General features: G+C 42.4%; 1 protein-coding gene across 11 annotated transcripts in view; it reads right to left on the bottom strand.

Moving 5' to 3' along the window:
- Positions 1-3,659: 3,659 nt before the first annotated feature.
- Positions 3,660-25,024, bottom strand: part of ADNP2 (ADNP homeobox 2) — a 32,807-nt gene continuing 11,442 nt past the window's right edge. For 8 of the 11 annotated variants that reach the window (XM_053571650.1, XM_053571656.1, XM_053571658.1 and 5 more), the window contains 2 exons: positions 13,971-14,060; positions 3,660-8,188 (listed from right to left, as the gene is read on the bottom strand). In XM_053571650.1, coding sequence (XP_053427625.1) covers positions 5,051-8,188; positions 13,971-14,060 — 3,228 coding nt within the window. In that variant the 3' untranslated portion in view covers positions 3,660-5,050. Of the gene's footprint in view, positions 8,189-13,970; positions 14,061-15,785; positions 17,009-25,024 lie in introns of those variants that run through there. The other 3 variants (XM_053571652.1, XM_053571651.1, XM_053571660.1) reach the window with 2 other exon arrangements.

The raw sequence follows: 25,024 nt of genomic DNA, 5'->3' as shown, positions 1-25,024 counted from the left end.
ATGTTATGCCCACACAAACCAAACTGTAGCTCTGCTGTCTGAGCTCTACCACAACACCTGATGTAACAACAAATAAAAGTTGTAGGGAAAGGCGGCGCCTGTGGCTCAGTGAGTAGGGCGCCGGCCCCATATGCCGAGGGTGGTGGGTTCAAACCCAGCCCCGGCCAAACTGCAACAAAAAAATAGCCGGGCGTTGTGGCGGGCGCCTGTAGTCCCAGCTGCTTGGGAGGCTGAGGCACGAGAATCGCGTAAGCCCAAGAGTTAGAGGTTGCCGTGAGCCATGTGACGCCACGGCACTCTACCCGAGGGCGGTACAGTGAGACTCTGTCTCTAGAAAAAAAAAAAAAAAAAAAAAAAGTTGTAGGGAAGGGCGGCCCCTGTGGCTCAAAGTGGTAGGGCGCCGGTCCCATATGCCGAAGGTGGCAGGTTCATACCCAGCCCCGGCCAAAACCCACAAAAAAAAAAAAAAAAAAAAAAAAAAAAAGTTGTAGGGAAACTTAAAACCAAGGAATAGTCAATTCAGAATTTCCTGTTTAGAGGACAGAAGGCACGCAAATGGTACAGACCCAGCTCTTAGATGAAGCAGTAACTGCAAAGGCTGTGCCATTAAAATATACAAATACTGTCTCAAGTTCTCTTCATCAGTATCACCATTTTTGTAAAACTGATCCTTTACTAAAGAAAAAAAAAGCCAGTTTGAAATTGAACAGAATGTAGTACTCTACCGATTCTAAGTAAGTGTTTCATGAAAACATGACATTAAAAAGCTAAAGGGGGGCTCAGAGCCTGTGGCTCAAGCGGCTAAGGCGCCAGCCACATACACCTGAGCTGGCAGGTTCGAATCCAGCCCAGGCCCGCCAAACGACGACGGCTGCAACCAAAAAATAGGTGGGCATTGTGGTGGGCGCCCGTAGTCCCAGCTGCTTGGGAGGCTGAGGCAGGAGAATCGCTTGAGCCTAGGAGTTTGAAGTTGCTGTGAGCTGCGATGCAACAGCATTCTACCCAGGGCGACAGCTTGAGGCTCTGACTCAAAAAAAAAAAAAAAAAGAAAGAAAGCTAAAGGGGAAGAATATTAAATGGTACGGGACACTTCAATCAGGTCTGATAACAAAGCTGGCCTTACAATATTGATTTCATGCCATATGCATCATTTCCCAAATTTGGAGAGTAACACATACAATAATGGCCCGTTATTCTTCTCATGTCATTTTTCTTGCTCTTCATTTCCTCCAAGTCCTCTTATTTTTTCTGGAATGGCCATCAGAGCTGTCACAATATTACCCTTGACATCCTGAATGTCATCATAATGTCTTCCTTTTGATACTTCCTTTATCTTCAGATAAAGAAAAAAAGTCATTGGCGGCCAGATCAAGTGAGTAGGGAGGGTATTCTAACACAGTTATGTTTACTGGCTAAAAACTCCCTCACAATGCTGCCAAGATTTTCCTAATTGATACTTGGTCCACAATGCTTCTTGGTCAGCTGATGATTTTGACACATAATTCAATGAATTTTTGTAACGTTTTAATCGATTCTGCTCATTACTGGCTACAGGCACTTTCTCTCCCCTCAGAAAAACATTTCATCCATTTGCACACTGCAGTTTTCTTCATGGCATCATCCCCATAAACTTGGACTAACATGTCGCTGCTTGCATTTCTATGCTTGGCACGTTTTAACAAGAAATGTAATGTTTGTTCATTCCTCTAATTCAAGCTCCAACATTCTGACAGCACACAATGAAGCAACTCAGCAAGACACCACCACACATCCACATGAACGCAAGTGAGAGACAGATACACTAAGGTTAGAGACCTCACCAAGCTGTTTGTACAGTGCTGCCAATGTTAAGCCCATAGTGGCAAATTCATGAACCTCATTGTCAGATCTCAGTATGTGGGGGAAAAAATTTGAACTTCTGTTTCCAAATTTTTTAGTACAAGGTCACTGATGCCAACAAATTTCTCTACACCTGGTTCCAAGAGTTCCACAAAGCTGGTCTGATTTCTTTGGTTCTTGGGCACCCACCATTAAACTAACCATGCAATGCCCCCTGTGCCCCAACACCTGATGCAGAGATGGTGCAAACACACACACCTTCCAACTGACAAGGTTCTGTGCAGTAATAATCTGACAAGAGTTGGGTTTGTTGGTGTTCTTGATGGGCATAAACCCTCATTTGCAGGGTTTTACTTTGTAGATCTAAATGTTAATGTGCAGCACGTGCTGAACACAACACAGAACAGATACAGAAGCACCAAGAACAGCTGGTAAACTTCTGCCCACTTCCTAGCAATTCAAGCAGTTGACAAATGTTTATTATTTACTAAAAAAGACTTTAAAAGCTAATGTAAATACTAGCTTACAGTTTGGGGGCTGAGTTTTCTTAATTAGTGAGGGTTAACTATTGCTTTGTTTAGTGAACACTAAGAAATAACCACGCAAAAATCAAGACTGCTTAAAGAGTAAAGAATCCACAAAAGCTGAAACACTGTGCAGCATTTAAAGATTTCAAACACGTGTTATTTCTAAAACTGCGGCTGCCACATACATTAAATGTCATTTTTTTATTCATTTATTTATTTTTGAGACAGAATCTCACTCTATCACCTTGGCTAGAGTACTGTGGCACCATCCTAGCTCACATCAACCTCAAACTCCTGGATTCAAGTGATCCTACTCCAGCCTCTCAAGTAGCTGGGACTACAGGCGCCCACCACCATCCATGGCTATTTTTTCTATTTCTAATACAATCAGGGTCTCGCTCTTGCTCAAGCTGGTCTCATTAAGCAATCCACCTGGCTTGGCTCCCAGAATGCTACAATTACAGGGGTGAGCCACCAGGCCCAGCCTAAATGTCAATTTTAAAGTATACAACTTCTTTTCATCACTGTCCTTAAAAAAAAAAGTCTTCCTTCTGAATTTCGTTAGTTTGCAGAATCTTTACCACTGAACTATTAAAAATCTGTATTTTTTCACTTTCAAATAAATTCACTTACTTTCTTACATTTCCAAGAACTGCTTTTTGAACTATAGCCTATTTGAACTATAAGCCTGAACATTTAGTAACCAGCAACAAGCATAACATTAAAAGGCCAGCATCCAAAGGCCACAGTCAAAACACACCTGGAACTGGAACACCTTTGCCCCAGTGGTGCTGACAGTTCTGTCCCTCAAGGACCATTTAGCAATGACAGTTTCAGCAGCCACAACTGAAGTGGGGGCAGGGCATAGTGTTATGGGCATCTGGTGGGTGGAGGCAGGATGTTGCTCAATGTCCTACCATGCACTGGTAATCCACGACAAAGAATTACCTGGCCCCAAACATTCATAATGCTAAGGCTGCAAGGTCACCTGCCGGCCGACAGCAGACTGCCCCTCCCCACCAACACCCACCAAACCAGTGCTGAGACCCTATTTACAGCCTGCTTTGGCACTGTGGGGACCTCTAGCAAATATGAATCTCTAGCAAATCTATTTTCTGACCCTGGTATTTAATTAGCCCTTTCTGATTATGCTGACTTATTTTCACATGAGGACAAGTAGTGTTCTTTAGAAAAGGAATGTGTTATCTATTTCTATGTTTAGATTATTCCTCAGAGACAAACGTTGATAATGTTTTAACTGTTAAAAGAATTAAATAGTTCTATTTGCAGTGGTGTAACAAATTTTAATTCAAAATAGACACTCTGAAAACAATACCTTAAAAAAAAAATAATAAAGTTCAACAAGCTCTTTTTCAATTTACAACAGAAAACACCAACAATCACAGATCGGTTTCACAATTGCTCAAAAATGCACATTATAGCAATTACATGCAAGTATATTTGTAAAAATTCATATAGTAACATATTTCTCAGAGGCTGTCACGTCCTCCAAATATTTCTATCTAAAGATGTTAGACATGTTCCTCTGTTATGCATCACCAGCAATATGACTTATGGTCTAAACTGGTCTCCCTTACTGGTTCTGGTGTTTTATTTTAGTGGGAAAAAATGAGATTTAACATCTAAAGGACACAACAGAGATTCTTTAGCAGCACACTGTCCCACCCACCCAGACACGGGGCTGGAGAAAAGCCAGTCTCCCCAGGAAGCACTGCCTCTAGGACATGCTATCAAGGACTCAGTCGCCAACCTCAGAGAAGCAAACCCCGGACCACACACTTCACCCTGTCCCCTGAAAACCTAAGTTGAAGTTTGAGGATCCATACTCAGGGGCAGTAACTTTATTCCTGAGTATCATAGTCCTTCCCTTTCACTAGTTTATCAGCAGTTAGTGTAGAAGCATTTTTGGATGTGTTTTTTCAATGTTTCTTCTAAAGGCACTAGAGATTTACTTTCTTACCTTTGAATAGAGAAATGACTTATCACTGTATCAAAAAAGGGGGAAAGTCTACACTGAAAACTGATCTCAGTATCTACAGAATTACTTCATTTGTAAAAATAACTCTTGGTTTGTGAGCGACATACCAGACCTCAGATTCAGTATATTTTTAACAAATAAAAACACTTGGTTTTCTATGAGTTATGATAAAAAATTAAAAAACACAAACAGCTGTTAGGACAAACCTGAAAAAATGTAGATCAAAATTGTAATCTAATAAGCAAATAGCTTATAAAGAGCAGCATGGGTTTCCAGTCCGCCCTCCAAGAGCTGCCCGCTCTGCGGGCCGGTGCCCACAGCTCCACACACAAAGCTGAGGGGGATCAACATCCAGCTCACAGCTATCAAGTATTCTGCAACTGGTTGAAATTTCCTTAAATGAAAGAAGAAATATTTGTACATTTCTGTTTTTTTCCACACGATACTAACAAAGCTGGGAAAACAAGGCGTGCATGAAATACCAAAAGATTTAATTTACATGACAAAGGTGAAAAAAAAGAAAAGAACTGTTATAATAAATCTGAACGAACTATTTGCTTCCTTATATAGAAGCCTTTTTGAGCACCTGAAATAAATCTAAAGAGCAGCATAAAGACCACTGGAATTAATTCAACACAGTGAAAAAACTATTACCTAGTACTTTAGATTCACTAATTTTTTTTTTTTACAAATTCTGTGGTTCATATTCAAAGTTCAATCTGTGTTTAACATTTTTGAGTTTAGACATGTCAAAGCCTAAAAGTACAGAAGGCTTGTGATTTTTTATTGCTTTCATGCAAATATACCTTCTTTTTCCAAAAAATGAAGCCACATCAATTTTCCACACCCATAAAAGTGAAGATAACAGTTCTATTTCCTTTTTACTAGGATATGGTCTCTTATGGAAATAATCTTTAAGAAACTGTTTCTTTTCTTCATAAGAACGGTCTTCGTACTTCTTAGGATCTAATGCTAAAATCTGAAGAGCATCATCACTAGCGACCAGCCCCTCTGTCCTGGTTTCATTCCTTTGTCTTTTAAAAGGCACAACGCTGGCCCCTTTTTCCAGAACTGGGGCTGCATCCACACTCAGGACAAGAGGCGTGTCCTCCCCAGCCCTTTGGGCTTCAGCCCCTGAGTGGCCGTCGGGCAGCTTCCTCTTCACAGAAGAGGCAGTGTCAGGGACCACCTCACCATTCACCAGGAGCGACTCACTGTTTTCCACAGGGTCAGGCTGGCCCTGCAGGTCTGAGCCGCTGTCCTTGGGGGCACTCCTGCAGCGCAGCAGGTGGACGGCAATGGCGGCCAGCGTCATGTTGCCAGTGTAGACCCCGCAGCAGTGAATGCACTTGAAGGCAGGGGCCTTGAGCACTGTGTGCACCGTAGGCATGATGTGGTGCCTCTCTTTCAGATGCAGCTCATATGCCTCTGGCGCCACAAAGGTGCCAAAGCAAAAGGGGCAGGTTGACACCTGCTTGCTAGGGCTCCTGCACGTGCCCTCGGCTGGAGGCCGCACCTTTACATATACAGGCACGAGGGACTTGGAGTGTATCCCTGCAAGGATTGCCAGGTAGACTTCCCGCTCCCCAAGTTCCTCCTTTGGCAAGACAGTAATGAAGTCCAGGTGGGGAAACAGCAAGTTGCCGTTAGCATCAATATCTAGCTGGAAACCTTTGTTACTATAATCCACAGGTAACTTCTTCTTCCCGAGGTGAACAGTCCGGCTATGCTCTGAAAGACTTCGGATGTCATGGAACGTGTGTGGACAGAACAAGCAGCCCAGACCATGCATTAGGAGGTGGTGTATAAGCTCCTCCTCAGAGACCAGACATTTGCAGGAAAGACAGCGCACTGTCTTCTCTCTCATCCACTTGAGGAACGGCGCACACGCAGCCAGTTTCTCAGGCTCAAGCTTGTCACCAGCCCTGCACTCACTGTGCTTGTGGGCCACCTCCATGTGCACCTGGTAGACATTTGAGGGGAAGAGCTCATTGCAGACAGGGCATGTCTTCCATTGCTTGGCCTGCCTGAGCGCCTGGCTAGCATCTGCCACAGGGGAAGGGGCCTGAATGAACACGCTCTGGGAGGCGCTTACCAGCACAGGTGGCGAGGGCACACCAGGCAGGGAGCTAGCCACTGGGGCAGCTGCACCCGGCGGCAGGAGCTGGATAGGCACCTGTGGTGGGGCCACCGTTGCAACCCCTCCAGGGGGCACTGGCAGGGTGACAGACACTGGGGCCAGCGTATAGGTTGGAATCCCATTCACTTGCTTCCCTGTAGGTATGAGCTGTCTGAGAATAGAGCCTGAAGTGAGGAAAGTAGTATTCTGTGCCGAGCCAGGTCTAAATGGCTGGCTCACAGGCAGAATGTTGGTGCTGACAGGCTGACTGAGTTGCAGAACCCCAGGCCTCATAGGCTGGCCCACGGGGAAGACTCCTGGCATGACAGGCTGATTGAGCTGAAGAACACCAGAATTCACACCTTGGCTCACAGGGACAACTCCTGAAGAGACTGTCTGGTTGGGAGAAAGTAGCCCTGACGGGACGACCTGGCCAGCAGGAAGAACCCGTGATGGGGCCGTCTGGCCAACAGGGAGCACTCCTGACTGGACCATCTGGCCAGGAGGAAGAACCCCAGAGGTTGCTGTCTGTCCAGGGATAACCCCAGCCGGGGTCATCTGGCCTGAGGGAATAACCCCTGCTGGGACTGCCCGACTCACAGAAATCACCCCTGGTGAGACAGCCTGAAGAACCCCAGGGGTGACAGAGTGACTAACAGGAAGGACGCCAGGCCTCACAGGCCCCACAGGCTGCGTGAGGGGTAAAACCCCAGGGCGGACAGTCGGGCTTATGGGGAGGACACCAGTTCCGACAGGCTTGTTTATGGGTCCCACAGGCTGACTCAATGGCAGCACAGGAGGATTTACAGCCTGAGGGAGGGGAACCCCATGAGAGAGAAAGACGGGTTGCGGTGTGGAGGATGGCAGGCTGAGGGTACTCTGGCCCATGGGCAGAGGGCTAGAGACCAGAGTCACACGGGACTGAGCAGAGGCTGGAGGGGATTGAGTGAGGCTCCCGGGAGCACTCGGGGCCAGAGTCACAGGCTGCATAGCAGCTGGGCTAGGACTGCTCTGAGGCAAGGCCAGGCGGAAGCGTGAAGGCGGGGCTGCCACGCCGGGCACACTGCTGCTGGGGGGCGCCGCCACATGTGCTGTTGGCTTGGGAGCAATGTGCATCTGCTTCAGAAGTCCAGTCCTCTTAATATGTTCTGAAATCACAGATCTAAGCTTATTTTCCAAATCCCTGTGTATATCTGATGTCAAAATGTGATACATCAATGCATCCTGGCTGCTGGCATTGGCACTGCACTTTTTACAGTAGTATTTGTCAGATGATGGGATCTTCTCTGCAGAAGGAGTGTCATTAGTTTTCGGCTGTGTACCTTCCTCTGTTCGCAGCCCAAAGTAGGTGTGAATCAGGTAGTGAAAATGGGCCACCAGCACATGCTTCTTCATGCTATAGTACAAAGTGTTTGAAAAGTTACATTTTAAACATGTAAAACTTATCACGTCACTCCTAGGCGATTTAGTTTCGCCCAAAATATTCACTGTGTAGTTCTGAACTTTCCGAATGGGTGCATGGAACATTCTGAAGTGCTTTCCCACAACTTTAGGTTGAGATGTAAACACACAGTTTGGGCAAGGGATCACCAGCTCCTGGTCAATCTCATCTTCATGGTAACGATGTAAATGATTTTTGAATGAAGAAAGAACTTTTGTAGAGTATTTACAGAGGCCACAACAGTATGGCTTTGTTCGGTATCTCTGTTAAAAGAAAAGAAAGGTTTTAGGCAAAATTTAATAAAAACTATACAGAAGATGCTCTATCTCCCCGAATCCATGGCCCATCATGTTTCTCTTAGATACTTTTACATTATTCCTCCTCAAGGAACAAAGTTTTTCTAACCCGGAGTTGGCAAGATTTTCTGTAAAGGCCCAGTAGTAAATATCTTAGGCAACTCCAAAGTACCCACAAATAATATGCCATTTGTGGGCACAGCTGTGTTTCAAGAAAGCTTTACTTATGAACACCAATTCAAATTTCATATACTTTGCATGTGTCATAAAACAGTATTTTTATCTTTTCCTTAAATATTTAAAAACCTAACAAGCTCGTGGGCTGTGCAAATATAGGATTTGGCCCACAATTTATAATTTGCTAACCCCTGGCTCTGAGCCATCCACTAAAACCCCAAATCTCATTACTTAGGCCTATACTTCAACTACATTAATTAAAACAAACCTAGTTAAACTTTCTGTAAGAGAAAGTTACTCCTCCCGCATCCCATTTTTCTTGGTTCCAATGTTGTTTTTACTCCAAATTCTAAAACCTCTGGAATTTATCTACAATTAATCAAGCTTTCAGACCATTACACTATCATTATTGTCCTTTTATTTCCTCCATTCCTAGAGAAGGTAAGGAGTCAGACAATGCTTTGTGCATGCAGGTCCCACGAACTATATGACAGTGAAGAGCAGTGCACCTTGACTCACACAAGGAGTGAATGATCCCGAGACTGCAGAACATGATGCTGACCATATGGATCTTCAATTTAAGGCAAGTAAGGGTGAATTCAACAAGCTCGGGGCCTAAAAACAGACATCTATGTAACAGGGAGTGCAATCTAATCTGTCTTGATGAGTACTAAAACTTGCACCACTGTCACAGTCTCCTGGGGTCCTGAGACCCTAGAGCTAATGAGGCTTCGGATGCCCATTGGCATCCTACAAACCAGGAAGCAGAGACCTGGGCAGATGGAACGTTCTGTCCCAGGCCCCAGAACTGGCCATGGCATTATCATAGGGACCTCCCACCCTTCTTCTAAATCTGTGTTCTCTTGGTCACTCTCACAAACACACACACACATTTATTTCCATTCTTTTAAGACTCTTGTCATCCTCTCTCCCTCCTAGTCATGCAGTTTGTCTTCTGGGTCATGGGTTAGAAAAATCATCTAAACACACTGACCATCATGTCACCATCTTCTCAGCAATTCAAAACAATCTCAGGTTCTAGTATTTCAGGTAGGATATATAATAGTCCTAGGGCAACAGCCACAACTTCAGACAAAGACTAAAATAAAAACCTATGCTTTTTCGTATTTTACCGTCTCTGAAAGCTGGATGTGTCATTACAATTGATGGTTCACATCACAATATAGTTTAAGTATCACTTTTTATTAGTAGTTCAATAAAAATAGTGTTTTATACTCAATGAAATACAATACTGAGAAACTGTATACACAAAGAAAATTATACTCCATCCGAGAACTAATAGAACTTACTAACAAATGTGTTAGTATCTATTAGTGTTGAGTAAATCATTAGGTGAGGCAAACATTTCTTAAATATGACACCATAAACACAATCTATAAAAGAAAAGGGTGATAAAGTAGACGACACTTTAAGAAATGAAAAGACAAGTCACAGGCTAAGAGACAATATTTGTAAACCACCTAATGATTTGTATCTGGAAAATGTACTGTGGACATATTCAAGCTCAGTAAGGAGACACATGATCCAATTTTTCAAAAAATGCTTAAAAGATGGTATCTGGATGTAAAATATACACATGAAAAGATGCTCAACATCATTAGTCACTAGTGAAATGCAAATGAACACCCAAAGAGATACTATTACACATCTACCAAAATGAGACATCAGCAGATAAGTCAATACATACAAAACCTGACAATATAAAATCTGGCAGGAACACAGAACAGCTAGAACTCTCACACTGCTGTGAGAAAGCCAAATGTACAACCACTTTGGAAAACAGTCTGGCAGTTTCTTAGAAAGATAAGTATGTGTTTAACTTACCATACAGCCCTATCCGTTCTAAGACATTTACACAGAGAAAATGGAATCAGTAATCACAACCACCTGTAAAGGTTCTAGGACCGTGAGCAGCCATGAACAACCTGAGCCTAAACAGCAGCTCACCAGTGAGAGAGGAACAAGAAAGGACAGAAACAGGGTCACAGCACGAGGCATGGCAGAAGGACCAGTTGCAGCTTTCCTGCTGTGCTTCCTTAAGACCTGAGACTCAAGCTCCCATGCCTTGGGCCACCTCTGCAAGCCACTCTGTCCTCATCACCTGTGAAAGTCTAGCATGTTTCTCTGAGCCCTTGAGGACCTCACTGCAGTGCAAGCCACATAATCCACCAGGATTATGCAACTTTCCCTCTAGATCTTCCCAAACTGTCTTCATCTCTAAACCTTTCGTTTAGGTTTAGGGACAAAGGAACAAAGGACAGCAGGAAAACCACCTTCAAAACAAAAACATTGACCTAGCAGACTCCACAATCTTTCCCATTTCAGGCAACGGTGCTTTTATTGTATTTGAATATGGCTCCATTATAGTATGTCCAATCTCCATAATTTCAAATTATTACTTAGTATTTTATGCCTATTTTATGCCCCTACATACCCCAACAAAAATATAAACTCCTTGAGGAAAAGAACCTTAACTTTTACCTCTTTGTACTCAAACTCTGTTACCTGCTTTCTGGTAGGATTTAAAAACATGCTTATTAATGAAAACATGTCATTTTATTTATTTATTTTTTTGTAGAGACAGAGTCTCACTTTATGGCCCTCGATAGAGTGCCATGGCATCACACAGCTCACAGCACCCTCCAACTCCTGGGCTTAAGCGATTCTCTTGCCACAGCCTCCCGAGACTACAGGCGCCCACCACAACGCCCGGCTATTTTTTTTTTTTTTGGTTGCAGTTCAGCAGGGGCTGGGTTTGAACCCGCCACCCTCAGTATATGGGGCCGGCGCCTTACTGACTGAGCCACAGGCGCCGCCCCATGTCATTTTATATACAAGTTAGATTACAGAATTCAGGTGAGGGCGGCGCCTGTGGCTCAGTGGGTAGGGCACCGGCCCCATATACGGAGGGTGATGGATTCGAACCCTGCCCCGGCCAAACTACAACAAAAAAATAGCCGGGCATTGTGGTGGGCGCTTGTAGTCCCAGCAACTCAGGAGGCTGAGGCAAGAGAATTGCCTAAGCCCAGGAGTTTGAGGTTGCTGTGAGCTGTAACGCCACAGCACCCTATTGGGGGTGATAAGACGACTCTGTCTCTTAAAAAAAAAAAAAGAATTCAGGTGAGAAAAATCAATGAAGCTTAAGATTCATGAAGTCGAGGCCTGTCTGTTAAATGAGGCTATTTTAACAGCCATGAGTCACGCTGCACAGAATAACCAGTCCCAGTAGAATCAAGGAGGCTGGCAGATGGCAAAGAGGGGATGTCAGGTCAGAGAGGATCAGAGGCTAAAACAAGGATTCAAGAAAGTGGCTAACAACAGGAACATCGTTGTCAAAACAAGGACTAATTACAGAAGACACATTTACAGCTAAAATTTGCAAAGCAAGCATGACCTTGACAACAGAAGTTAGCAGGGAAGGAGGGATGACTCGGTCAAATCTGGGGCTAGTTTAATCATGATGAAGGTGCTGTGTCTGGTGAAGGGAAAGGGTTCCCACCAAAAAACCATTCTAATGCAGAGAATTTACCAGTATGCCACATGTTTTAGCTTAAATTTGCTTAGGTTTGAAATTTTAAATTATTAGAAGTGTTCTTTGATTCAAAGGCCTACATTTTTATTTTAGTTTCTGAAACCAGGATATACATTCATTGCATACACTTAATGTCACAACATTTTGTTTTACTCAGAACGGTAATTAAATCAAAGGTCTTTCTTACTCCAGTGGCATCTTATAATCAACAATAAATATTAAGATCCTTAAATATGAAATGTCTGATTTCAGGGCGGCGCCTGTGGCTCAGTGAGCAGGGCGCCGGCCCCATATACCAAGGGTGGTGGGTTCAAACCCAGCCCTGGCCAAACTGCAACCAAAAAATAGCCGGGCGTTGTGGCGGGCGCCTGTAGTCCCAGCTACTCGGGAGGCTGAGGCAGGAGAATCGCCTAAGCCCAGGAGTCGGAGGTTGCTGTGAGCTGTGTGATGCCACGGCACTACCAAAAAAAAAAAAAAAAAAGAAAGAAATGTCTGATTTCAAATCATTAGTTCATTATTTATCAAACAAGAAGAAGCACAATTAATCAAAATATTCACCTAAACTATGAACACAGTTTTGTGTATGTAGCTTATACATGCCAGCAGTGAAGAAGCCTGGAAATGAAATCACAAAAGGCCCTCCTCCACAGCTTATCGAGAACTGAGACTTTTTCCTTACAAGAAGTGGTCCAAAGCCTAGAATGAAGTGGTGGTCAGCTGGTGCCAGGCTGGATGACACAGATTTTCCAAGTCCAGCCCTTGTAGTTTGAGCAGTGTCATTTGTGTGACAGTGTTGTCTTGCAAGAGGGGCCTCTCCCTACTGACCAACCTCAGCTGCTTAACCACAAAAACCCTCATCGTGTCGTCTACCTGGTTGCAGTGACATCCACTGCAATCCACTACCAGGTTTCATGAAACAATAGTGGATAATATCAGCACTGAGCCACCAGACACCATTAGCTTTTTTTGATGAATATCTGGTTTTGGACTGTGTTACGGCATCATCTTTATCCAACCATGTGCTAAAATGTTTGCAATTGTCAAAAAGAATCCATTTCTCATCACATGTAACAATACAGTGTATAAATGATTCACCTTTATGTTGTGACAGCAAAGAAAGGCAAGTATCAAGACAATTTCTCTTCTGACGCTCACTTAATTCATGCAGAACCCATCTACCCAGCTTCTTTACCTTGCTGTTTTGTTTCAATATGGTTGGAATAGTTAACATCAAACCTTGCTTCTAATTCACATGTAGGTTGAGATGGATTTGTTTCCACTACAGCTTTCGGCTCATCATTATCCACCTTGCTTTTGGTCACCCACGTGGCTCATTTTCAAGATTAAAATCACCACAATGGAACTTCTCAACCATCGATGTCCTGTGTGTTCATTAGCCACATCCTTCCCAAACATTCTGTTGATATTTCAAGCTGCCTGTACCACATTGGTTTCACGATGGAACTCACATTCAAAAATAACATGAATTTTTACTTATCCGTGGTATCACAAAAATGCCTCTAAAAAAATTTGAAAGATAATCACAAAGCAAAATGTATGTTTGGAAGAGTAAGGAAGGGCGGCGCCTGTGGCTCAAGGAGTAGGGCGTCAGTCCCACATGCCGGAGGTGGCAGGTTCAAACCTAGCCCCGGCCAAAAACCAAAAAAAAAAAAGAATGGAAGAGTAAGGAAGTACCTTCACAATAAAAATAAAACAAGAAGTATCAAAGTGAAAGGCTAGAGATGTCAACTGTCAGTACTTCAGGAAACCGGACATTTCATACTTATAACCTAAGTTTCGCTGTATCCCTGTGTCCACTACATACAAAGAAAACTCTCCAAGCATCAATAATCCTGCATTACCCAACACTGAACTTTTTCTTCCTTCCTAAATGGCTGCATTAGGCCTCCTCCCCATTCACTCACCAGCAACCCCAAAAGGTGTGATGTCCCTCGGACTAAATTTACACTTACCCTAACTTTTGAGGAAACATGAAAACCAAATACAAAAAATACATACCACTTTCTTCCCAGATGGTTCCCAAAGAGAAACATCTCCCCATGTTGTGTTACAGAAGTACTTCTCTCCTGGATCAAAAGCTTTAAGGTCCTTTTCAAAAGGGAGGAAAAAAGAGATCATTATGCAAATTCAGAAGATAAAGAAATATTTAATTAGAACCTGACAATATGTGTCACTCGAGAAATCTACATGAGAAAAGAAAGTACAGTCATCCCTCTATATTCAAGGGGACCTGGTTCCAGGACCCCCTGCAGATGCCAAGTCCCTGATATGAAATAGTGTGATATCTGCATAGAACCAGGTACCGCCTCATTGCTGACATGAAGAAACTTTTACTAGTCTGGATAGATGGTCAAACCAGTCACAACATTCCCTTAAGCCAAAGCCTAATCCAGAGAAAGGCTCTGACTCTTTTCAATTCTGTGAAGGCTAAGAAGAGTTGAGGGAGCTGGAGAAGCTAGTTCATGAGGTTATAGAAAAAAAGCCACATCCATAACACACACTGCAGAATGAAGTGCTGAGTACTGATGGAAAACTGCAGCAGGTAACCCAAGAGAGCTATCCAAGAGCACCAATGCAGGGGTACACTACACAGCAGAGAGCAAAAAGCAGGTTTTCAGGGCAGATGAAACACCCTTCTGAGGAAGAAAGCACCACCTAGAACTTCCATAGCTACAGAGAAGCTGAGCACTTCTGCTTCCAACTTTTGAACAGGCTGATTCCACTGTCAGGAGCTAGTACAGCTGTGACTTTAAGTTGAAGCCCGTGTCCATTTACCCTTCTGAAAACCCAAGAGGCCTTAAGGATGACACTAACTCTACCTGCCTGTGCTCCATAAACGGAAGAGCAAAGCCTGGATGAAACAGCACAGTTTGCTGAGTATTCTAAGCCCACTGCTAAGACCTACTGCTCAGAAAAAAAAGATTCCTTTTAAAATATTGCTGCTCTTTAACAAACCTGGTAACCAAAGAGCTCTCATGGAGATGTGGCAAGGAGACTACAGTTTTCCTGCAGCTAACTCAGCATCCATCTACAGCCCCTGGATCAAAAGTAATTTCATCTTTAAAGTCTTATTATTTCAGAAATATATTTCATAAAGTTAGAGCTACCATAGTGATTCTCTGATAGATCTGGAAAAAGTATAGTGAAAACCTCCTGGAAAGGATTCACCATTCTAGATGCCATCAAGAACATCTGTGGGCTCGGCGCCTGTAGCTCAGTGGCTAGGACTCCAGCCACATACAGTGGAGCGGGAGTGTTCGAATCCAGCCCCGGACAACTACAACCAAAAAATACCCTGGCATTATGACAGGTGCCTATAGTCCTAGCTACTTGGGAGGCTAAGGCAAGAGAATCGCTTAAGCCCAAGAGTTTGAGGTTGCTGTGAGCTGTTGACGCCACAGCACTCTACTGAGAGCTACATAGTTGAGACTCTGTCTCAAAAAAAAAAAAACGAAAAGAAAAGAAAGAAAGAAAAGAACATCTGAGATTCAGGCTGGGCACACTGGCTCACGCCTGTAATGTCAGCACTGTGGAAGGCCGAGGCGGGTGGATTGCCTGAGCTCACAGGTTCGAGACAAGCCTGAGTCAGAGTGGGACCTCGTCTCTAAAAATAGCCAGGCATTGTGGCAGGCACCTGTAGTCTCAGCTTCTTGGAAGGCTAAGGCAAGAGAATGGCTTGAGCCCAAGAGTTTGAGGTTGCTAAGAGCTATGACGCCACAGAACTCTATGGAGGGCGATAAAGCAAAACTCTGTCTCAAAGAAAAAAAAAAGAAAGAACATCTGTGATTCATGGGATGGGGTCAAAATACCAACATTTTGGTTTGGGAGAACTTGATGGTTGATTCCAACCTTCACCGATGACTTGCAGAGGTTCACTTTTCTATGAAAGGGGCAACAAAAAATGCCTATGATTCACTTCATTGTGATATGCTTTATTACAGTGGCCTGGGAGTGAACCTGAAATATCACCAAGGTATGACTGTACGTGAAATTCTAACCAAAGACATTTTCTGAAAACTCTTTTTCTCACCTACCACCTCTTCAATGTCATTGATTCTTCCTAGCCTCCACTGCTAATAGTTTTTAATTTAGAATACACATGACAAATGCTGCTAGGAATAATATTACTTTTAATTAAATCTGAACGTTATTTCTCACATCAGTATCTACTAACATTAGTAGATACTAACTAAAGTTAACAGTAACTTAATGGGGAGGAGTACTTATTCAATCTTCAGACAATGCTTCACTCACTTATGAATTCTCAGCCCTAACCCAAAAAACATCACAATTCCCCTATGGCACAGAGCATAATATAGTAGAAATCTCTACTTTGGGCAACATACATACGCATACACAGAAAGAACAAACACGTCTTTTACTTTCAAGTTTATGGTACTTCTGGGTTTGGGTTATTAAGCAAGCAAATGCTCATTTCTTTTATATTTTAATGAGTAAAACATATAGTCACTATTCAAGAGGTGGGCCCACTTAACAAGACTGATTAAGCATCAGAAGTAGTGGTCCAGACTGATCCAGTACACTCAGACATACCAGATACTTTCCTAATGCTAGTTTTTTTTTTTTTTCTTTTTCTTTTTAAGACAGAGTCTTACTTTGTCACCCTCGGTAGAGTGCTGTGACATCACAGCTCACAGCCACCTCAAACTCTTGGGCCTTATCTCAGCCTCCCCAGTAGCTGGGACTACAGGCGCCGGTCCCAATGCCTGGCTACTTTTGGAGATGGGGTCTGGCCCCTGCTCAGGCTGGTCTCAAACTCACACAGATCGTGAGCTCAAGATCAGCCCGCCAGAGTGCTTGGATTATAGGCATGTGCCACCGTTCCTGGTCCCTAGTACCAGTTCTAAGAAGAGAATTCTCATTAGATTTTATATGGGGAATTCTGAATGCAACTATGGCCAGGCCACAGGTGGCTCACATCTGAAATCCCAACACTCTGGGAGGCAAGAGGATTGCTTGAGGCCAGGAACTTGATACCACCTGACCAAGAGCTAGACCTCATCTCTACAAAAATTAGAAAAATCATGGGCGGTGCCTGTGGCTCAAGGAGTAGGGCGCCGGTCCCATATGCCAGAGGTGGTGGGTTCAAACCCAGCCCCGGCCAAAAAAAAAAAAAAAAAAAAAAAAAAAAAATTAGAAAAATCAGCCAAGTGGGCGGCGCCTGTGGCTCAGTCGGTAGGGCGTCAGCCCCATATACCGAGGGTGGCGGGTTCAGGCCCGGCCCCGGCCAAACTGCAACCAAAAAAAAAAAAACAGCTGGGCATTGTGGCGGGCGCCTGTAGTCCCAGCTACTTGGGAGGCTGAGGCAAGAGAATCGCTTAAGCCCAGGAGCTGGAGGTTGCTGTGAGCTGTGTGAGGCCACAGCACTCTACCGAGGGCAATAAAGTGAGACTCTGTCTCTACAAAAAAAAAAAAAAATCAGCCAAGTGTGGGTGTGCACCTGTTGTCCCAGCTAGGAACGCTAAGGCAAGAGGATCGCTTGAGCCCAGGAGTCTGAGGTTACAGTGAGCTATGATGATACCACTGTTTTCTAGCCTGGGCAAAAGACTGAGACTCTGTTGAAATAAAAAATTCAGGGAAAATACGACAGAAAATTTCACAAGATCCTTTGGAGCATCAAAATGTAATTCAGTGCAAGCTCATGTAATTTCACTTCAGTTTTATGGTGCTCAAAATTGATTCATGGGCAATAAAAATCTAGAAGAGGGTCTTAAACACTGTCTGTTAGAATTACCATGGCCTAGGATAAAGCAAAGATAAAACAGAATTTAAAAAAACAAAATAATTTCTTTGAAAAGATCAAAAAGTTTACAAAATGTAGCTAGACTGAAGGAAATAAACAACACAAATAACTAAATCAGAAATCTAAGTGGGGGCATTACAACTGATCTTACAAAGGGATCAGAAGAGGGTGCTATGAACAACTGCTAAATCAACAAGATGAAATAGACAAATTCCTTGAAAGTCATAAGTCACTTAAAAATGATTTTATATTCATGAAGAAATAGAAAAATTTCAAATTTCTGTTATAAGAGATTGAATTATTAATCAAAAACTTTCGGCCGGGCGTGGTAGCTCACGCCTGTAGTCCCAGCGCTGTGGGAGGCCAAGGTGGGTGGATTGCCTTAGCTCAGAGGTTCGAGACCTGTATGAGCAGCAGTGAGCCAGAGTAAGACCCCGTCTCTACTAACAACATCAAAAACAGCCAGCACCGCCAGAGGAAGAAGAAAATGAACAAAAAAGGAGTACTTCAAACAAAGAAGAATGAACAAGCAAATTGAAATTAAAAATTAAAAAAACTTTCTAACAAAGCAAAGTCCAGGGCCAGGTGGCTTCACTGGTGAACCCAACAAGACATTTAAAAAAGAATTAACACCAATTCTTCTCAAACTCTTCCCAAAAAAACAGAAGAGGAAGGAATACTCCCAAACTCATTCAAGACGGCAGCATTACCCTGATACCAGAGCCAAATAGAGATATAAAAAAATTACAAATATTCCTATGAATACAGATGAAAAATCCTCAACAAAATACTAGCAGACCAAATCCAACAGTATACTAGAACAATTATACACCACGACCAAATGAGATTTATTCCAGGAACACAAGGAGATTTGAACATAAGAAAACCCATCAATGTAATTCATTACACTAATGGGATACGGGGCTCACATGATCATCTCAATTGAAACAAAGAAGGGGTCTGATAAAATCCAACACCCTCTTATGATAGAAACTGAAGGGAACTTCCTCAGCATGATAAAGGGCAATTATGGAAAGCACACACAGACCATCACACTAAATGACAAAAGACCAGAAACTTCCCCTGGTATCAGGGACAAGGATAAGGATATCTACTTTCACCACTACTGTTCAATATGTACTGAAGTTCTAAACAGCAATGAGGCAAGAAAAAGAAACAAAAGGCATTCATATAAATAAAAGTGAAACCATATTTTCAGAATTTATATTCTACATATAGAAAATCTCAAAAGAGCCACAGGAAAGCTACTAGAACTAAAGACAAATTCAGCAAAGTTGAATGTTATAAGATCAACACACAAAAATTAGTTGTGTTTCTACACATTTGCAATGAAAAATCTGAAAAGGATATTACAAACACAATTCCATTTATAGCACTATGTAAAATAACAAAATACCTATGAATTTAGTCAAGCAAGTAAAAGACTCATACACTAAAAACTATAAGGCATTGTGGAAAGAAATTAAAAACCTAAATATATGGCATCAATATGTATACGGGTATAGGAAGACAGTATTGTTAAGATGTGTTATTAGAAAAAAAAAAAAGATGTGTTATTAGGCGGGCACAGTGGCTCACACCTGTAATCCCAGCACTCCAGGAGGCCAAGGCGAGGTGGGTAGATTGCCTGAGCTCAGAAGTTCAAGACCAGCCTGAGCAAGAGCGAGACCCCATTTCTACTAAACACAGAAAAATAAGCCAGATATTGTGGTGGGTGCCTATAGTCCCAGCTACTCAGGAGGCTGAGGCAAGAGGATCACTTGAGCCCTAGAGTTTGAGGTTGCTGTGAGATATGATGACATGGCACTCTACTCAGGGTGACAGAGTAAGACTCTGAGTCAAAAGAAAAAAGAAAGTGTTAATAATACTCAAAGTGATATATGATATGATATATATGAGATCCAACAGTTAAGTTCATCAACTTAACCTAGAAAAAGTGCTACCTACCTCACTGTTGAGTATCACTACGTCACCTTGGGAAGCTGGGCACCAATGCCAGAACCTAGTCTACACTTCAAGGCAATTTTGGAACTCTTTTTCTGGAACAGCTATGAGAACTGTCATCGTATAAGGTCGAACCTCACTGCTGAGTATCACTATAGACACCTTTGAAGTACTTACTCCCCTTGGCCATCTGGTGACCACAGTGATATTCAGCAATGAGGTATGTATCACTTTTTCCAGAATGAGTTTGTAAACTTGGCTTATCTTGTAATCCTCAGCAAAGTTCCAACAGTCTTTTACAGAAATGGAAGTCAATCCTCATGTTCATATGAAATTACGAGAAGCCCTGAATAGTCGAACCGATAATGAAGGGAAGAACGAAGTGGGACAACACTCCATTTCAAAATTTACCATAAAGCTATAGTGATCCAATCAAAACAGTATAAAACTGACAGACAAATGGACCAATGGAACAGAATTAAGAGTCCAGAACTAAACCCATACATCTATGACCAACTAACTGATTTCCATTGACGGTACCAAGTCCATTCACTGGGGAGGGGAAGGGGCAGTGGCAGTCTCTTCAACAATGCTGGAAAAACTAAATTTTCACAAGCAAAAGAAAGAAACTGGACTTCTACTTCACACAATATACAAAAGTTACTCAAAATACATCAATGACCTAAACTAAGAAGTACAACTATAAAACTATTAGAAGAAAACATAGGGATAGATCATGACCTTGGACTTGACAATGGATTCTTAGATATGGTCTAAGAAATCACAAAAGAAATAAATTGAACTTCATAAAAATTTAAAACTTTTGTGCATCAAAAATGTTGTCAAGAAAGTAAAAAGTCAGGGCTGGTTGCAATGGCTCACGCCTGTAATCCTAGTACTCTGGGAGGCCACGGCAGGTAGAGTGTCCTGAGGTCACAGGTTCAAGACCAGCCTCAGCAAGAGCAAGACCCCCCCAGCTCAAAAAATAGCAGGCGCCTGTAGTCCCAGCTACTTGGGAGGCTGGGGCAAGAGAATCACTTGAGCCCAAGAATTTTAGGTTGCTGTGAGCGCTCTACTGAGGGCAAAAAAAAAGAAAGAAAGAAAGAAAAAAGTCAACCTATGGAAAAGAAAAAAATATATGCAAATCATATATCTGATTAGGGTTTAATACCCAGAATATACAAAAAAAATTCTATATCTCTATATTCTAAACAACAAAATGACAAAACTCTCAATTAAAAACAAACTGAATAGACATTTTGCTATGTGTTTTACAATAAAAAATTTTAATGTACTTGGAAGAGAAAAAAACAAAGACGATCAAGTCCATTACTTATTTTACACTGAATACACATTGAAATAATATTCTTAATACATAAACTAAGCTATTTAATTAAAAGAGAGAAAAAGCACCAAATGTATCCTGGCATGGAGTCACTACCTGCTATAGGCTGAGACAGGCATGTGGGGCCTGGCCAAATCCTGCCACGTTCACTTTATGCAGTGCCCTGTGAAATATGCAGCTGGCCCTTGATCAATCAACTGACCAAAAGGTAATTATTTCATTATTCATTTTTAGAGACAGGGTCTCACTGTCACCCAGGCTGGAGTGCAGTGGTAAAAATCACAGTTCACTGTAGCCTTGAACTCCTGGGCTCAAGTGATTCCCCTGCCTCAGCCTTATGAGTACCTGGTACTACAGGAACACATCAGCTAAATGCTCATTTTTTAAAAAAAACCCTCAAGAGATTCTATGTGTTACATGGTTTAGATCTAGTTCAGAAGAGGGGATAAAGGCCAGGCACAAGATGAAATATTTGGGATTTTATCTAACAAAGGACGTGAAAGATCTCTATAAAGGGAACTATGAAACTCTAAGAAAAGAAATAGCTGAAAATATTAACAAATGGAAAAACATACCATGCTCATGGCTGGGAAGAATCAACATAGTTAAAATGTCTATACTACCCAAAGCAATATATAATTTCAATGCAATCCCTATTAAAGCTCCACTGTCATACTTTAAAGATCTGGAAAAAACAATACTTCGTTTTATATGGAATCAGAAAAAAAGTCGAATAGCCAAGACGTTACTCAGAAATAAAAACAAAGCAGGAGGAATTACGCTACCAGACCTCAGACTATACTACAAATAAATAGTGATCAAAACAGCATGGTATTGGCACAAAAACAGAGAGGTAGATGTCTGGAATAGAATAGAGAATCAAGAGATGAATCCAGCTACTTACCGTTATTTAATCTTTGACAAGCCAATTAAAAACATTCAGTGGGGAAAAGATTCCCTATTTAACAAATGGTGCTGGGTGAACTGGCTGGCAACCTGTAAAGACTGAAAGTGGACCCACACCTTTCACCATTAACTAAGATAGACACTCACTGGATCAAAGATTTAAACTTAAGACATGAAACTATAAAAATACTAGAGGAGAGTACAGGGAAAACCTTTGAAGAAATCGGGATGGGCGAGTATTTTATGAGGAGGACCCCCCCGGGCAATTGAAGCAGCTTCCAATATACACTACTGGGACTTGATCAAACTAAAAAGCTTCTGCACAGCGAAGAACACAGTAAGTAAAGCAAGCAAGCAGCCCTCAGAATGGGAGAAGATATTTGCAGGTTATGTCTCTGACAAAGGTTTAATAACCAGAATCCACAGAGAACTCAAACGCATTAGCAAGAATAGAACAAGGGATCCCATCACAGGCTGGTCAAGGGATTTCAAGAGAAACTTCTCTGAAGAAGACAGGCATGCAGCCTTCAGACATATGAAAAAATGCTCATCATCTTTAATCATCAGAGAAATGCAAATCAAAACTACTTTGAGATACCATCTAACTCCAGTGAGACTAGCCTACATCACAAAATCCCAAGACCAGAGATGTTGGCGCGGATGTGGAGAAAAGGGAACACTTTTGCACTGCTGGTGGGAATGCAAATTAATACATTCCTTTTGGAAAGAGATATGGAGAACACTTAGAGATCTAAAAATAGATCTGCCATTCAATCCTGTAATTCCTCTGCTGGGCATATACCCAGAAGACCAAAAATCACGTCATAACAAAGATATTTGTACCAGAATGTTCATTGCAGCCCAATTCATAATTGCTAAGTCATGGAAGAAGACCAGGTGCCCATCGATCCATGAATGGATTAATAAATTGTGGTATATGTACACCATGGAATATTATGGAGCCTTAAAGAAAGATGGAGACTTTACCTCTTTCATGTTTACATGGATGGAGCTGGAACATATTCTTCTTAGTAAAGTATCTCAAGAATGGAAGAGAAAGTACCCAATGTACTCAGCCCTACTATGAGACTAATTTAGGGTTTTCACATGAAAGCTATAACCCAGTTACAACCTAAGAATAGGGGGAAGGGGGAAAGGGAGGGGAGGGAGAGGAGAGGTGGGTAGAGGGAAGGGGATTGGTGGGATTACACGAGCGGTGCATCTTACAAGGGTATATGTGAAACTTGGTAAACGGTCTGTGAAGCTAGTGAATGATGCCCCATGATCATATCAATGTACACAGCTATGATTTAATAAAAAAAAAAAAAAAAAAAAGCCAGGCACAGTGATTCACACCTATAATCCTAGCACTCTGGGAGGCCAAGATAGGAGGACCACTTCAGGCTGGAAGTTTGAGACCAGCCTGAAAGAGAGAGAGAAAGACCCTGTCTCTACAAAAAATAGAAAAATTAGCCAGGCAATGGTGGCACACTCCTGTACTTCCATCTAGTTGGGAGGCTGAGGCAGGAGGATCGCTTGAGCCCAAGAGTTGGGAGGCTGCTGTGAGCTATAATAATGCCACTACACTTTACCCCTAGTGACAGAGCAAAAGGAGAGGAGAGGAGAGTTTGTTTGTTTCTGTTAAGCAGGCTTAAGCAAGGTTCGAATCTGCCACCCCTGGTCTGCAGGGCCAGCACTCTAACCAGAGATATGGCGCCCAGCCCCAAATTTCAAATTATTAAAATAAAAATTTCCCCCAGAAAATGAGTAGCACTTAACCCAATAGTTAACCTAACTAACTTAATAGTTTTAAACCATTTGAATCTCCTAATTTTCCCCTGGGAAATAAATATGTATCTCTGTGTCAGTAAAGTCTTAAAAAGAAGCAAATAGTCTTGAAAAATTCAGATGAGCAAACACATTTTGACATTGACTGAATTTCATAAGGAATGTTCAGGTTGAAAACTTTCAGTTATTACTGACATTTTATCTAAAAATAAAACCAATTTTGTAAAAGAATTAAAATCTTAAAAATCAAATTCACATTAAAGGGAGACTAAATGAATACTTGCTCCTAGACTGGGTCCATTACTGAAGGGAAAACGCTACCAACGATTACATCAGACAAAAACGTCACATCAACGTTACATCTGCTCAAGCTGACAACCGCCCTGCAGTGACACACAGACTACCTGTAAGCAAGAGGGAGGAAATGTTAACAAACAGGACCACATGTTAGCTGATAAATCTGGGTACAGGGTAATCAGTATTTTTTGTACTCTTTTCATTCTTGTAACTTCTCTATAGCTTTGTATTATTTTTTTCCAAACACAACCTTGTTTTAAAAATTGTATTCACTTAGCCTGCTTTAACGGGGTTTAAGTCAACTTGGATGTAGTTCCAAATTCCATATTCTTGCAATACCTTCTCCAATTCTTTCCACTAGAGAATCTCAACCATTCTTTAAAAAAAAAAAAAACCAAAAACAGGCGGTGCCTGTGGCTCAAGGAGTAGAGCGCTGGTCCCATATGCCGGAGGTGGCGGGTTCAAACCCAGCCCTGGCCAAAAACCACACACACACACACACACAAAAAAAAAAAAACAACTTTTTTTCTTGGGCAGCGCCTATGGCTCAGTCCGTAAGGCGCCGGCCCCATATACCAAGGGTGGCGGGTTCAAACCCGGCCTCAGCTGAACTGCAACCAAAAAATAGCTGGGCGTTGTGGCGGGCGCCTGTAGTCCCAGCTACTCGGGAGGCTGAGGCAAGAGAATCGCTTAAGCCCAGGAGTTGGAGGTTGCTGTGAGCTGTGTGATGCCATGGCACTCTACCGAGGGCCATAAAGTGAGACTCTGTCTCTACAAAAAAAAAACAAAAAACAAAAAACACTTTTTTTCTTGAGACAGAATCTCACTTTGTTGCCCTCGGGATAATGCCGTGACGTCACAGCTCACAGCAACCTCCAACTCTGGGGCTTAACCAATTCTCTTGCTTCAGCCTCCCAAGTAGCTGGGACTACAGGCACCTGCCACAACGTTCGGCTATTTTTTTGTTATTGTTGTCATTGTCATTTA

The sequence above is a fragment of the Nycticebus coucang genome, chromosome 19, assembly GCF_027406575.1.
Source record: "Nycticebus coucang isolate mNycCou1 chromosome 19, mNycCou1.pri, whole genome shotgun sequence".
NCBI lineage: Eukaryota > Metazoa > Chordata > Mammalia > Primates > Lorisidae > Nycticebus > Nycticebus coucang.
This window is presented reverse-complemented; position numbering and strand designations above follow the sequence as displayed.